Below are 16,409 nucleotides of genomic sequence, written 5' to 3'. Positions count from 1 at the left end.
CTGTAGTTTTCAGAGCTTTGGGTTTTTAATCAGCAAGCAGCTTACTGGCTCTAGGGCAGGTCCAGGGCTACAGGGCTTCAAGTGGGAACGGAGGCCGTGAGGCCCTTGTTGTCCCATCTCCTCTCTTTCCCTCGGTGTGGATGTGCGTCCCTGAAGTCACCGGCTCTCACTGCCTGACTCTGCGTGTGCCCTGACTCACGGTTGCTGATCCCTCAACCTTGAACCCCCCTCCCTCCACCCCACCCTGCCGCCACGGGCTTCCTTGCTTCCTCTCAGTCTTGCTGGCTTTTGGGGTCCAGCTTACCTGCCCCTCCTCAGGGGACCTACCCGAGGCCCGTGACTAAGGTGGGACCCTCAGTTCTGTCCTCTTTCGCAACAAGCCTGACATCTATAATTTCATGTCTAAGTCTGTACCCTCGAGTAGGCTGTAAGCCCCAGAGGCCTGGATTGGAGCCAGGGCTCCATTTTTCAAAGACAGTTTTTTAAAGATATAATTCATGGATCATATAATTCACTCATTTAAAATGTACAAGTCAATGGTTTTAGTATATTCCCAGATAAGTGCAACCAACACCGTAGTCTATTTTGGAATATTTTCATCACCTCCAAAGAAACCTTTGTCTGTCACCCTTACCCCATCTTCTCCTTCCTCCAGGCCTAGGCAACTACTAATCTGCCTTCTGTCCCTATAGGTTTTCCTAATCTGGAATTTCATATGAACAGAATCAGACTATCTGGTTTCTGTGTCTGATTTCTTTATCTACCTTATGTTTCCAAGGTTCATCCATGGTGTTGCACATATTAGTACTTCACTCCTTTTTATGTCCAAATATTATTCCATTGTATGGATAGATCAAATTTTGATCATTCATTAATCCATTGATGGACATTTAGGTTGTTTTCACCTCTTGGGGATTGTGAATAGTGCTGCTCTGAACATTCATGTATGAGTTTTTATGTGGACATGTTTTTTTGTTTTTAAATTTTTATTGACATGTAGTTGCTTTGCAGTGTTGTATTAGTTCCTACTGTTAGTTCCTACAAAGAAATCAGCTAATGTGTACATATATCTCCTCTTTTTAAAATTTTGTTCTCATTTAGGTCACCACAGAGCACTGCGTAGAGTTCCTTGTATGCAGTAGGTTCTCACTAGTTATCTGTTTTATACACAGTATCCGTAGTGTATATGTCAATCCCAGTCTCCCAAGTCATCCTGCCTCCCCTCTCCTCCCTTGGTGTCCATACATTTGTCCTGTGTGTGTTTTCATTTCTCTTGGGTATCTACCTAGGAGTGGAATTGCTGGGTCATGTGGTTGCTCTGATGTTTAACATTTTAAGGAATTGCCAGGCTATTTTCCATAGTTTACAGCCCCTACTGTGGGCTCTAGGTACCATGTCTTCTGTCCCTACAGGTAGGTACCATGTCTATTGTCCCTATTGGGGCTGCCCTGTTCACCACTGTGACACCAGCCGCTGGGTGGCCTGACCCATAGCAGGTGTTTGATAATTACATTGGGTGAATGAAAACTGAGTGGATGGGTCCTTTGGAATAAGATGCCCATAAATCAGTAACCCTTGTCTCTTCAAACCCTGTCCTTGCAGTCTTCTCTGTGAACCTCTCTCTGACCCCCTTGCCTGGCATAATTACCAGTTGCTTTTTCTTGTCACTTCCAACCTCTCTGGCTGTCACTACTTATGACTCCTCTCTGAGGCTGAGTCCCCTCCAGGGTTCCGAGGGTGTTATAGTCACCTCTCTATCCCTAGCTCCTAATGCAGGGCTTGGCACAGAAGAGATGCCCTGTGAGGCAGGGCTGTGGGGTAAGGGAGTGCTCGGGAGAAGGGAGCACGGGGGGACATCTATGATGGGGGGATTGTTACAGGGGTCAGGGAGGCAACATGGAGGGTATCAGGGCCCCTCTGAGGGTGGAAATGCTGCCACCAAGTCTCAGCTCCAGGTCCTGGGGCCGCAGAGAGGGAAAGGAGCCTCGAGGATGCCCCTCGCTAGCCAGGCTGCTACATATCTTCCCTGCCAGCCCCAGGCCTGAATCTGTCCTGCACCCAAGGTAGATGTGGTACACACAGTCCAGGCTGCGGAGGCAGAGCCTTCAGGCCTGGAGGCTGCTGAGTACAGACATGGTATGAGGGGCCCCATGGACTTTCTCTAGGACATATGCAGGGGACCATGTAGTGAGGAGGCCTGTGGGGAATAAGACCGTGGTTTTCAACTTGGCAAGTGACTTGTAAACTCTTGTGGTATGATGTGCAGGCTTTAAGTGTAATTTGTATGGCTCCACACCTGCTCCACGGGCCACTTGCCAATTATTCACATGTAGTTTTCCCGTTTGTATAATAACCTCTGTCTCTACATCCAATGCCCCCAACTGGCCCCCAGGCCCCCAGAGCTGTTCCTCAGTTTCCCTTCAACCTCATTGTCCTCAGAGCAGGGCGAACAATCCTGATTCCTGTAGCCTGGGAACAGTTTATTGGGAATAGACAAACCCAGAGGCTCATGGCAGAAATGTGGATTCCTGGGTGGGCAGGAGGCAGCGCTGTTGGGACGGGGAGTGCTCTGGGGAGGTGAGGTCAGTTCAGTACCTTCTCCTCCCTCACAGCCCTGAGGCAGAGCCTCCAAGTCTGCTGAGGCAGCCCCTTATCACTGTAGCCAGGAAAACATGTTCACATCAGACCCAACGCAAGAGGAACTCAAGGGAGAGGGAGCTGGCAGGGGGTGGCTATGTACAAAAGATGTGGGCATGCCTGATTCCATTGAATGAATAATGTCAGCTCTTGATTGTCCCTTTGTTTTAGGCATTTCTTTGCCATCAGCTGCCAATATCAGCTCAGGAAAGAGATGTATTTTTACAGTGCCAGGTCAACACAGCTGAGCAGGTAAATCTGTTGCCCAAAGACCACCTCTTGATTCTGTGTGCTGAGAACAACATTGACAGATTCCGAGTGATCCTGAAATCCTGGCATTTGTTTTAGGAATTTGGGATGGGATTTTGGGGTGTCTCCTTTTGATGTTTGCAATAGTGCATGTATTAGGTGGGTGCTAGAAGGAGTTCACTTTTCTCAGGTTCATGAGAGTCCAAAGTAAGAGAGGAAGAGAATGTCTGGGGGTGAGGGGAGGCAGAATTTGTGTGGCAAGTTCCATGGGATGATCCACAAAGCAGGACTGTGATGTGCCCCTTTGACCTCCTGGGGAAGAGAAGTGTTAGGGGGCCATTGCCATTTTCTTGGCCACACTAGAGCCTGACTCAGCAGTCCAGGGAGACGGGAGATGTGTTTTCTTCCTTTGTACCCTACCCTCACCCGAGGGCCTCGCTCAGGATCTGCACACAGCTAGGTGAAAAGAGACTCTCGAAGATACCTGAGGGGCAGCTCCCAGTGAAAACCCAAGGGGAATCTTCAATCAGAAGAGAAAGGTGGGATCTTGGAACAGCCTTGTCTTGAACCCTGGTTGTGGGGGACAACATCCCAGCCTGGAGCTTGTGCCCTGTCCCCTGGGCTACTAACTTCTGGGGCTGTACTAACACTTGTGGCAGGAGGAGCTGCCCCCAGCCCCTAGCTTCACACTGGAGCTCCGCCTGCTCCCACAGACGAGGAGCCCCTGGGGCTCGCAGGGGATGTAGATTTCACCAGTGCCCACGATGCCGCAGCCCCCACTGCTCTTGAGGACACTGGTGCTCCCTGGACAGTACACAGGTGTGCTGACCACACATGGCTCGTAGAGGATGGCACCTTTGGAGCTGCTCACAGCTGTGGGAACAGGAAGGGATGTTCAGGGCCCTGCCAGGCCAAGTCCCCACCCCGCCCCCACCCCGCACCTGCTGTCGTCATGTCTAAGGACACCCCCATCCCAGTTACCAACTTCCAAGTCTCCTATTGTTGTTTAGTTGCTCAGTCATGTCCAACTCTTCTGTGACCCCATGACTATAGCCTGTTAGGCTCCTCTGTCCATGGGATTTTCCAGGCAAGAGTACTGGAATGGGTTGCCATTTCCTTCTCCAGGGGATCTTCCTGACCCAGGGATCAAAACTTTGTCTCAGGTGTTTCCTGCCCTGGCAGATGGGTTCTTTACCCCTATCACCACCTGGGAAGCTCCCTATTTGTCTGCTTCAAGTCTTGTTTCTCCAGGAAAACATCCTCTTGTCTCTATGGTGCCTGGCACCACACTGGTGGTGTCTGCTCCTGATTCTGACTCCCATAGACCTGGGTAGCCCTGAAGGAGAGCCTCTCCATCCACCAGGAGCTCTTTCCTTTAGGGTGAGGGAGGCAAGCTGAGGTTTGGGCATGGGGCAATGTGGTCTATGTTTGAGTGTGGTCTATGTTTGGGTGAATCAGTTCCCAAGATCCCAGAACCCCTGCGGAGTGCTCAGTACTCACAGATATTCACGGGTCCAACACCTTCACACAGCCTGGAGGTGAGAGGGAAAGGAGACACAAAGGATCTGCATCAGACAATGAGAAAAACACGGCAGCCCCTCCTCCTGCCCGCACCAGGGACCCTGTCAATGAAGAGGGACTGCAGACTGCATGCTGTCTCAGATTTTCCATGGATGGGCTGAGGGGTGGGCAATGGCTATAGCAGCAATCAGAGGGCAGGAGAATAGACATCCCTGACCCACCTCTGCTCCTCGCCCTCCAGCAGGCGCCTGTAGGTGGCGATCTCGATGTCCAGGCCCAGCTTGGAGTTCATCACTTCCTGGTACTCCTTGAGCAGGCAGGCCATGTCCTGCTTGGCCTTCTGCAGGGCCTCCTCCAGCCCTGCCAGCTTGCACTTGGCATCATTGAGGGCTGCCTCGCCCTGCTGCTCTGCCTGGGTCACTGCAGCCTCCAGCTTGCAGCGCTGGGGGAGAGGGCACAGAAAAGTACTGCAGGGGCCCAGGGGCCCTGGGACCCTGGGCCGACTCTCAGAACAGAGAACATGATCATTGTGAGATAATTGAAAATAACATATATTGGTCTCTTCCCCCAGTTCCTGGCACAGAACTCCTCCAAACCTTGTAGTTTCTTAAGTGATGAGCACTCCAGGAACATCCTTTGTCCTCACCTTTGGTCTCTGACACTGTGTCTGACACAGAGTCCCTAAACCCCTTAGAATTTCCTGAGTATTGACAACGTCTTTTGTTTAAATAAGGTGACTCTAGGTGGGCTCCTGGGTGGGGGCTGGTCACCAGAAAAACCAAGCCTTGATTAGAAGCTGGGAATTTTCAGCCCACCCCACCATTCTCCCAAGAGGGGAGAGCAGCTGGGAATGGAGGTGATAAATGATGATGCCGATGTGAGGAAGCCTCCATAAAATCTCAATAGTAGAGGATTCGGAGAGCCTCCAGGTTGTTGAACAGGTGGAGGTATGGGGAGAATGGCATACCTGGAGTGGGCATGGGAGCTTTGTGCCCCTCCCACACACTTTACTTTATCCACCCCTTCCACCTGGGTATTCATTTGTATTCCTTATCATATCCTTTTATAATAAACCAGTGTGTGCATGGGTGCTTAGTCATATCTGACTCTTTGTGACCCCATGGACTGTATCCTGCCAGGCTCCTCTATCCGTGGGGATTTTCTAGGCAAGAATACTGGAGTGGGTTGCTATTTCCTCCTCCAAGGTATCTTCAAGACTCAGGGATTGAACCCACATCTCCTGTGTCTCCTGCCTTGGCAGATGGATTCTTTACCACTGTGCCAGCTGGGAAGCCCATAATAAACCAAAAAAGTAAGCTATTTTCCTGAGTTTTGTGAGCCACTCCAGCAAATTAATTGAATCCAAGAGGGGTGGTCATGGAGACCTCCAATGTACAGCCAACTCGTCTGGAGTACAACCTGGACGTGTGATTGGTTTCTGAACTGCGGGCAGTCTTGTGGGACTTGGTGGGCAGCCCCTAACCTATGGGATCTGATGTTATCTCCAGGTAGGTAGTGTCAGAAGTGAGTTCAATTGTGGAACACCCAGCTGGTGTTGCAGAGCTGGCTGGTGTGGAAACACTCTTCCGCGATACCTGGCGTCAGAAGTGTTGTGAGTGTGACTGTGTGAGAGTGAAGGAGGGACGGAAGGAAGAGTGAGTTCTTCCTACAGTCATGGTTATGTGCCAGGTTCACATCTGCTGTGGGTATCAGCCTAGAGTTGTGACGTCTGGTTCCCCCAGGGGATGGGGGCCAGTTCTCCTGTCTGTGACACCTCAAGGAGATCTGAGAGTTTCCTCTTGGATATGCCAAGCAATTACTTTGTGGCTAAGAGAATTTAAGCATCTGCCTGGTGTTCACTAGCCTAGGAGGAGAGGGTGGGTCTGATTTTATGGACTCTGCAGCATCACCTTGAATTTCAGGATCATAGAATTAGAGTCTTTGGTTGGAAGGGGGTGTGGAGGACATCTTTTCTATACTCCCACCTCATGAAGCATTCTTGCTATTTCATCTTGATGAATATAGGCTGCCTAGTCTCTGTTAGGGGCCTCACTGTTTCCTGACCCAGCTTATCCTGCTGTGGATCAGCTCTTCTGAAGAAAGGGCTCTCTCCCTCTCGTGGGAAACAGTGCAAGTTTATTCTCTCTTCCTCAGGTCCCCCAGGGAGGATGAACCTGTCCTGCACAACCAGGACCAGATGGCGGGTCAGCCTGTGGTGGCCTCACCTGGGCTTTGACATTCTCAATGTCTTGCTGCAGCCGCTGGATCAACTTGTTTATTTCCAGGATCTCGTTCTTGCGGTTGCGGAGGTTGTCACAGTGATTCCCGGCCGTCAGCTGGAGCTCCTCATACTGCAGGACAGGGAGGTCAGAACCTGGGCACCCACCCTGTGGTCCCTCTCAGCCCTCATTCCCACTGTCCCCAGGCTCTTCTCTCCTGACTCCCTTCGTTGGGTGCTCTGGATTCTTACACTTGTTATATTTCCCCAGCCCCTTTCCAATTCTGGTCCTTTTCTGGGCTGCTTCTTATTCCCTTCTCACCTCCCAGCCCTGAACCTTCAAGCTTATTAAATTCTCCCCTAAGCTCCAAGCACCCTTCCTCTCTGTTTCGTGGTTCTGTGTCTCATCCTTTTCTCTCTGCCCTGGAATTTCCCTCCTTTTTGCTCCATCTGTGCTCTGGACCTTGGAGGGGGTTTCTGCCCTCACCCTGGGGTACCTAACAGACCAAGAACTGAGAACACAGAACATCTGCCCCCTCAGGGTAGACATATTTGTATGTTCTCCCTCAAAACAATTGGAAACAAAATTCAACGTTACTTCCTATCTTGGCTTAACACTTTTTTTTTTAACCTCTGCACATAAAATCTAATTTCTTAATAGTGAATTATAGATTACAACAATAGATTTTTAAAAATTAGCCAACTGTATGCTTTCTGCATATAATGGATAGGAGTGTTTTGCATAGAAAATGCAAAACTAGATAAGCATAAGTCACCCTATTTGGTTATTGTGAAAAAACCGGTAGTTGCCTAATCACTATCCATACTTCTTTTCCTCAGACAGAACCCCAGATAAAAGAATATTTCTCAGCTTTCCCTTCAAAGGGGTGTAGACTGTTGCAGGGTAGGGCTTCTAGGAAAGCTGTTTAAAGTCAGGGATGATTCAATGGCATGTTCCTTTTGCCTTCTCTTCTTCCTTCTGCTTGGAATGGACATGTGAGATTGGTGGTATTGCAGCCATCTTAGGGCATGAGGATACCATGAGGATTAACATTCTTAACAGAATGGCAGAATAGCAAGTTCGAAGGAGCCTGTGTTTTTGGTGGTAACTTGGGGTCATCTATGGCAGTCTATTTCTGTACTTCAAGTTATTTGAGAAAAAAATAAAAAATGAAATTTGTTTTAACTATTATTATTATTATTTAAAATTTCTGATCTTCACAGCCAAGTACAATTGATAAATAATAGAGTTATCATTTTGGTTCTAACTTAGAAAGATGGGTAATTAAGATTGTTTTCCTTAAGACCTGACGGGTGGCCCAGGAGAGCAATCAGAAGAGGAGCCTGCTGGAATGAAACCTGGCCGAGGATGGGCCACAGACTGACTTACAGGGAGCTGACCCCAGGCTGGGGTTTGATACCTTGATCACCATGGATCTGCAGAAAAAGGACAGAACATTTCTTGGGACATTTCCTGAAAATTGGTATCCACGGCCTTCAGAAAAATGTCTAAAACATTCAGGGAAGCTCTTCAGATTGCTGTGATCTAGCTGTGTCTCCAGCCCCGTATCCTTCATGGTGCTTCACACTGGGGACACCTCCCCTTCATGCTTCATTGGCCTGCTCCTGCTGGCTCTCAGCCAGACACCCTTACCCCATGCTCTGCTTATGGAAATCATACTTGGCTTCCAAGATCCAGATCAAATGCCAGTGCTCCTGTTTTTCCATACACAATTTGTTACTTCCAGCATCATCATACTGTACCCTTGACCTATGGCTCGACCTTAGAGGTCACTTCATGCTATCTTGTATATCCTTCTGGCTGTTTACACCTCCCTTTCCCATGGACTGTAACTTCCTTGAGGATGGGAATGGTCTGACTCTTAGTATCCTCATGGTTCCACACACCCCAGTAAGGCCCTCCTTCCCTGGCCATCTTGTTAAAAACCGAATTCCCACCACATTCCCTGTGCTTCACCTTGATTTATTTTTTTCCATAGCACATGTCCATCTAACATAGATACACTGTACTTATATGTCCTGTTTGCCTGTCCTGCCCCTGCCTCTGGAAACTGAAAGTGACATAGAGGCAGGGATTATTGTTTGTTCTGTTTCCTGTTGGATCTCCAGCATCTAGAATGCTGCTTGGCACATGATGAATGTGCAATAAGCGGATGAATAAATGAGTGAATGAATGAATGGTACCTTTCATAGATGGGGTAGGTGAGACTGAGATGATAGTATCTGTTAAGTCAGACTGCCCTTGGGGGCACAACTGCCCTCCCAGCAAGCCCCTAATTACCTAAGTCTGGGGCCACCTTAATCACAGTTTCTGCTCCACCATTAGTAGCCATTCCATGCCATTAGCCTCCTCCCACACCCCGGAAACTCTGAGCCCACTTTGCCATCACTGTCAATTAGTATTCCTTGAATGCTACTTAGGGAAGCACTTCCTGTGAGTCTATGAGTATATAAAGCTGGGGAGCTCTGATGAACAGGTCCGGGCTGTCTGTGGGGTCTCTCCCACACTCATGGGGACTTGGCCTGAGGCTTGGTCGAAACAACAGAGGCTGGTGTGTCATGGCTCACATTTTCTCTCCTGATTGCTGGAGGAGAGTGGTTCTGGGGTCTCCCAGGCCCTGCCCAAGACTCACCCGGCTCTGGTACCAGGCCTCTGCTTCGGCTTTGCTGCGGTTGGCAATTTCGTCGTACTGGGCCTTGATCTGGGCAATGATGCCATCCGTGTCCAGCTCCCGGCTATTGTCCATCTTCACAGTGACTGAGGTCTCTGAGATCTGAGACTGGAGCAGGTTCGTCTCCTGGGAGTGGGGACCCCGGGTAAGAATGGGTGAGCTCTTTGAGGATAAACTTGGCGAGGGAGAGGGGAAGAAATGAGGACACCCAGCTCTGACATTCCCATGGCAGATTTGCCTAGCTGTCCCAGCCTTCCATCACCGACCTGCTCCAGTCCAGTTGCACTGAGACCCAAGAGCCAAGGCGTGGGCCCTCTGACTTCTGGGAGTCTCTCTGCCTGAGACCCAGCTGTTCCACACTGACTTCTTCACTTGCCCACTTTTAAGCCACAAATGTACCCACAGGGCAGGAGCTTTCCCTGCCCATCATCCCTCCATAACCAGCCCCTGGCGGACCACCTGTGGGCAGCATGGCTGCAGGTACCTCGGTATACAGGGTTTTCAGGAAGTCGATCTCATGGATCAGAGTTTCCACATTGATCTCCAGGTCAGAATTTATCAGGAAGGCCGTGTCCACATCCTGCAGCCAGGAAAGTGACAGTCATGACCTGGGGCCACCCCTCTGCCAGCTGGGCCACCTCCCAGGCAAGCTGGTGGCAGGTGACAGGTGTGGGGCCCACTTTCCTTACTTAGGCCCATGTGGAAGTGAAGGGGGTGACAAAGCCAAGGACCTCAGGCCTGGGCCTGGCATCCCAATGGGGAAGGATCAGAAGGGAATGAGGTTAAAGGAGACGGGAGTCCATTCCTCAGAGCTCCCATGGACCCTGGGCAACAAAACACGTAGCTGTCTATGTGAGGGATTGTCAGGATGGTTTTCATCTCTGGGGATTTGAGTCAGAGCTTTTGTCTTTTGATTTGGCATTTGCCACATCTTCAGCTTCTTGGGCAGGTGTAAATACAACATTCAACATGAGTTGGGTGGTGGAAGCATCAGTCACTGCCCTTCTGGGGCGGGAGGCTGGCCTTCCTCTCCCTCGGGGTCAGTGGGGCTGGCACCGGGGTCAGCAAGGTGAGCTGGCTGCAGCCCTGGTCCAGCGGGTGAGTGTCCCCAGGCCCACTAGCCAGCTCAGAATGCCTTTTCCCTCCGTGGGTCACCCTCCCTCACCTTCTTCAAGGCAACAAACTCATTTTCAGCACTGGGCCGCAGGGAGAGCTCCTCTTCATATCTGGTGGAAGGGGCAGGGGGAAAATATTTTAGTCATGCTGGTGGGGTTTGGAAGGGTGTAGGCATGGGGCCTGAGAGTAGGAGCCTCTGGGGACAAGTCACAGAATGAATGCCCTAGGGAGGCACCAGGTCTGGTCCTGTTTCTGGTCACCTCTGGCCCCTTCAGCCACTCAACACAGATGGTTTTTTTTTATCATAGCCTCTTATTAGCCACTTTGTAAGTTTATGTTCCACCCCAATGCCTGGTAGCCTTTTCCTGTAATGAATCATTCTCTGGGAAGTCCTTCTTTTTTTTAATTAAAAAAATTATTTACTGGCTGTGCTGGGTCTTAATTGAGGTATGTGGGTCCTTAGTTACATCATATGTGGATTTAGTTCCCTGACCAGGGATCGAACCCAAGCCCCCTGCAATGGGACATGGAGTCTTAGCCACTGAATCACCAGGGAAGTCCTGGGGAAGTCCTTCTTAAAGCTATCTTTGTTCTATCTTGCTGCTGAGGAAGCTTACTTCATCCAGTCATTTCCTCTGGGAAAATGGTGAAGAGTTGGCTGCCTGTTGCTGGCACACCTGTCTTTTCTTCTTGAAAAAATATTTATTTATTTGGTTGTGCCAGTTCTTAGTGGCAGCATGTGATATCTTTTAGTTGCAGCATGTGGGATCTAGTTTCCTGACCAGGGATTGAACCTAGGTCCCCTGCACTGGGAGCATGGAGTCCTAGCCACTGGGCCACCAGGGAAGTCCCACAGCTGTCTTTTCTGAGTTGTTCTGAGAGTTGGCTGCGGTCACTCCAAGCCCAGCTGACCCCGTGCCCCTCCTCACCAGGAGAGCGCTGAGCCTGGCCTCTACCTGCAGCTCAATTGCAGAGGTAGCAATTACCCACTTTACCAGATCCTCAGAGAGAGCTGAACTATTTCCTCTAGGCTCCAGGGAGCTCTTCGCCCACTCACTGCACCCCAAGGCAACGGAATCAGGGTTAAGGGTTTAGTCTGGCCAGAATGACTCAGTTTGATGAGCGACATCAATCTATTAAAAACTTCTCTGTGCTTCCTGACGCCTGAGCTTCCGTTTTCCTGCAGAACTCAGCCGCTGCACAGGCGCTGGACGCTAAGCCTGCCGCCTGCGTTTCAATCCCACTCTGTCCTGCGCTTGTCATGTGACATTGGGTAAGTGGCTTGGCCTTTCTTGGCCTCAGTTTCATCATCTGTAGAATGAGAATATCACTGGTCCTGTCTCACAATTACAAACATCACACAAGTTAATGTTTGCAGAACACCAGGTCATCTTGACTCTACCAGGACATCTTGAGGGAAAGAGCCAGACTTTCCCAACTTTATCAAACCCAAACTGCCCAGCACAGCTTCTGGCTTGGACTAGACATGTGGGTGACACCTGCAGCGTGTGTGTCCCCAACATGGCTCCACTCCACTGAACCCTCATTCTTAGCGTATTCACACTGTCTTTGGAGATGTGTCTCTCTCAGCCCTCTCCCGGCAACATAAGAGGCTCACCCAGGAGCATGAGGCAATTTATCTGGGCCTCAGCTTCTTGAAAGAAGCACTGAATCTGGATTCTTGCAGGTGATGATTTTGAGTTGGACCAGGAAGATGCAGGGTAGAATATATTAGCCTGGATGTTACAAGAGAAATGCCACGGTGGGACTTATCAGGAAGAAGGAACAGCAGGAGTACAAGCTGGGAGGAAGGAGGACTTGGGAATCTGTTTGGAGGCTAAGAAGTGTTCAAGATCTGTCAAGGGACTGATGGAAGATGAGGCACAACAGGTATGAGGGCGGAGCCCTGGAGCACTGGGAACAGCGGGAGAAGACTTGTTTTACATGAAGAGAGATAGATCGTGGTGGGAAGGGGGATGAATACACATCTAAAATCTCAGAGCTTGTACAATGTGCCTAATGGGTCATAAGGATGCTCTGCCTACATGATCCCACCTGACTGTGTAACCACCTAAAGGTCTATGTTTTCAGCTTCCCATTTTATAGATGGGAAGCCCAATGCCCAGATTATTTATGTCGCTTGTCCTAGGTGCCCGGCTGGGTAGCAGTGGGGCAGACTCACTTTTTCTTGTAGCCCTCCAGCGTGTCTTGGAGGCAGTGGAACTCTGATGCCAGCCGGTCTCGGTCCCCGGTCAAGAAGTCCAGCTGCCTCCGAAGGGTGGAGATGTAGCCCTCAAAAAGGGGCTCAATGTTGTTCGAGCAGCACCTCTGTTGCTGCATGAATTTCCACTTGGTCTCCAGCAGCTTGTTTTTCTGTTCCAGGAACCTGACCTGCAGCCAAGAATAGGATGTCATGGGGCGGGGGGGATCCTGGGGGCCACAGCTGGCAAGAGGAAGTGCTGGTACTGGCAGAGGAATCCATCTGTGCTCCAGCCTCCATCACATTGCTTCTGTCTCTCTGTCTCTCCTGCCTGGGGCGGCTTAGGGGACCCCCAGCTTCCACCAGGGGTTGTGTTGTAGTGGAAACAGGGCTGCCCCAAGAGGCCTGGGGTGGTTCCTCCTTCCAGCCCTGCCTGCCTGCCACCAGCCTTGTAACCTGGGCCGAGCCACCCAGCCCCTCAAGCTTGTTTTGCTGCCTAAAACTCCTACTTAAGATTACATAGGGAGAGCTTTGTACATCTTCATGCTAGTGGAAGCTGGTGAGGATACTGGAAATTGGGGTTTCTTTAATTACAGCCCAGGGGTACTCAGAGAATAAAGCTCAAAGTTCGGTCTTAGCACTCATTGCTACTCTGCCCCATCCCCATCCTACATGGCCAAGTCCAAACCATGTCCCTGACATGGTAATGTGGAGAGCTGCTGGCCTACCCTTCATTTCCGTGGCCTGGAGATCAAGGTTAAGAGATACTGAGTGAGTTGGCCGCTAAGCTAAGTTGGTCACCCAGCTAAGCTAGTCACTGGCAGGGCACACACTGTCTCCCGTCCTCACCCTGGGATTTTGCACCTTGTGCACTGTCTCTCAAGAAAACGATAGAGGAAGTCACGTCGTCTTCCTTCTGGTCAAAGGCCTGGTCACCAGAAGGCCCCCAGCCTCACAGATGGCAATGTGATGCAGCTGATGATCAGGGCTCACAGTGTTGGAATGAGTTTACAAGCAGAACTTAATGAGCTTTCAAAATAAAACTGTAAGTTTAACATTTTCCATTTACTACAACAAGTTCCTTTTGGGAGCACTTTTGTGAGTATTACCTCCTTTAATTCTCCCTCCATCTCTGCCCGTTTTCCTGGGGCTGGGAGTCAGGGTCCAGGTCTCTTGACTGCCATCCCAGGACTCTGCCCTTAACTTGGGACCACCAGGAACACCAGCTTAGACCTTGGTGTGTATCCTGATCTCAAGAACTTCCCTGGGATATAGGGACAGGCCCAGAAGCAGGCCCAAGGTGACAGGCCAGTTCGGCATCTTCCAAAGGTGGCACATCACCCTTCTCTCAAGGCTTTCAGAGCCGTGACCTGGGGGTTGAGAGATGTGAGACTTGGTCATGGCCGCTTTGTGTCCCTAGCTCTGACTGCTCCACCTTCTTCTTATCACAGACTTAAGCTGATGGCAAATTCCAGGGTCACAGTGCCCAAGGGTCTCCGCAGTTCATGTCATCGGAAGGAAGGTCTTTCATTAAAGCCTCATCAGAAAGGGCAGGTCTCTGCCTCTGATTGCCCCAGTATCTATCATGGCTTTGGGAGTTCCTCTTAAAGTCTGACCTCAAGCCCTCTTGGTGAGTTTATCAGTTAACATCCACAGAGAAAGATAACATATTATAAAAAAAGACAGACAAGCAGAAATGTCTGCTGCTGAGCCTGATCTAACCAGCTTTCAGCGACTAGGGGTCATGGAGCAGCCCCACCAGCAGCCCCAGGTTGTGGCTCCTGGAGCAGCCACAAGGTGCTGTCTGTCTCCTGAGGCCCTGGACCCCGAACCCACCTCCTACCTTGTTGATGAAGGATGCAAAGCGGTTATTGAGACACTTGATCTGCTCCTTCTCGTCCCTCTTCACCCTCTGGACAGTTGGGTCGACCTCCAGCTCGAGCGGGACCAGCAGGCTCTCATTGATGGTTACAGGGGCAATGCAGGCAGAAGACCCACAAGTGGCACCTGCTCGGTACCCAAAGCCAGGCAGGCCACACCTGGAGGCGACCCGCGGCCGCCCGAAGCCCACGTTGCACAGGCTCCGGGAGCCGAGGCAGCCCAGGGCGCGGAAACTCCCACTGCCCCCAGTCTGGCATGGCCCCTTGCTCACTGCATAGTGGGTGACCACCCGGGGGAGGACGGCTGAGCAGGAGCTGAAACCCCGGCTGCCACATCTGAAGCCCTGCTGGAAGGAGCGGCACGACATGGTGGGTGTGAGAGGCAGAGGGACGGCGCCCTGGCGGGAGGACAGAGGCGAGAGTTATCAGGGTGAACTCAGCCTCCACCCTTTTATCTGGTCAAGGATGGAGGGCTGAGCTGGGCCGAACCCCAAATCACCGTGAAATCAGGTTTATGAGCTTGGCATATTGGCAGCTGCTAAGTACCGAGGTGGATAATTAGGGTAGCAGAGAGCAAAGAGTAGGAGCCAATTGTCCATGCGGGTTGGACCCATAAAAATTCTATTTGTCCTCTTCCTTGCTTACAGGGGTGATGAAAGGGGCCAGCCAGACAGATACTGGGTTGGCCAAAAAGTTTGCTTGGTTTTTTCTGTAAGATGGCTCTGGTAGCGCTTAGTTGTCTTTAACTTCATTTGAAACAATTTTGTTCGATTGTATTGTGACAGCTGTCATATCAGCGTGCGTTAAAAAATCTTACCAAAACTCATGAATTTTTGTGTAGCCGTTTTAATATTGAAGATGGAACAAAAAAGCAGCATTTCAGCAAATTACACTTTATTATTTCAAGAAAGGTAAATTCACAACGGAAATGCACGAGAAGACTTGTGTAGTGTATGGAGAAAGGGCCGTGACTGACTGAACATGTCAAAAGTGGTTTGTGAAGTTTCGTTCTGGAGACTTCTCACTGAGTGCTGCTCCATGGCCAGGTAGACCAGGTAAAGTTGATAGTGATCAAATTGAGACATTAATTGAGAAAAATCAACGTTACATCATGCAGGAGATTGCTGACATACTCAAAATAACCAAATCAAGTGTTGAAAATTGTTTGTACTGGCTTGGTTATATTCATTGCTTTGATGTTTGGGTTCCATATAAGTTAAGTGAAAAAACCTTTTTGACCATATTTCTGCATTAGATTCTCTACTGAAATGTAATGAAAATGTTCCTTTTTAAAACAAATTGTGATGGGTGATGAAAAGTGGACACTGCATGATAATGTGAAATGGAAGAGATTGTGGGCCAAGCGAAATGAACAACAAACCACACCGAAGGCCAGTCTTCATCAAAGATGATGATGATGTATAAATGGTGGGATTGGATGGTAGTCCTCTGTTATGAGCTCCCTCTGGAAAACAAAATGATTAATTCCAACATGTACTGCTCCCAGTTAGACCAGCTGAGGCCAGCACTCAATGAAGAGTGCCCAGAGTCAGTCCAGAGAAAACACAAAATCTTCCATCAGGATAGTGCAAGACTATGCTTCTTTGATGACCAGGCAAAGACTGTTACAGCTTGGACAGGAAGTTCTGATTCATCTGTTGTATTCACCAGCCATTACACCTTCAGATTTCCATTTATGTCAATCTTTACAGACTTCTCTTAATGGAAAAAAAAGTCAATTCCCTGGAAGAATGTAAAAGACATCTGGAACAGTTCTTTGCTTAAAAAGATAAAAAATTTTGGGAAGATGGAATTATGAAGTTGCCTGAAAAATTGCAGAAGGTAATGGAACAAAATGGTGAATATGCTGTTCAGTAAAGTTCTTGGTGAAAATG

General features: G+C 49.7%; 1 protein-coding gene across 1 annotated transcript; it reads right to left on the bottom strand.

Moving 5' to 3' along the window:
* Nucleotides 1–1,218: 1,218 nt before the first annotated feature.
* KRT82 (keratin 82) lies at nt 1,219–14,941 on the bottom strand. The gene is made up of 9 exons (XM_043883521.1): nt 14,478–14,941; nt 12,617–12,825; nt 10,484–10,544; nt 9,803–9,898; nt 9,280–9,444; nt 6,633–6,758; nt 4,629–4,849; nt 4,387–4,418; nt 1,219–3,759 (listed from the first exon to the last, which is right to left on the bottom strand). The coding sequence occupies exons 1-9, from the start codon at nt 14,880–14,882 to the stop codon at nt 3,530–3,532; spliced, it is 1,545 nt and encodes a 514-aa protein (XP_043739456.1). The 5' UTR covers nt 14,883–14,941; the 3' UTR covers nt 1,219–3,529.
* Between the last annotated feature and the right edge of the window lie 1,468 nt (nt 14,942–16,409).

This window comes from Cervus elaphus, chromosome 3 (assembly GCF_910594005.1).
Source record: "Cervus elaphus chromosome 3, mCerEla1.1, whole genome shotgun sequence".
NCBI lineage: Eukaryota > Metazoa > Chordata > Mammalia > Artiodactyla > Cervidae > Cervus > Cervus elaphus.
This window is presented reverse-complemented; position numbering and strand designations above follow the sequence as displayed.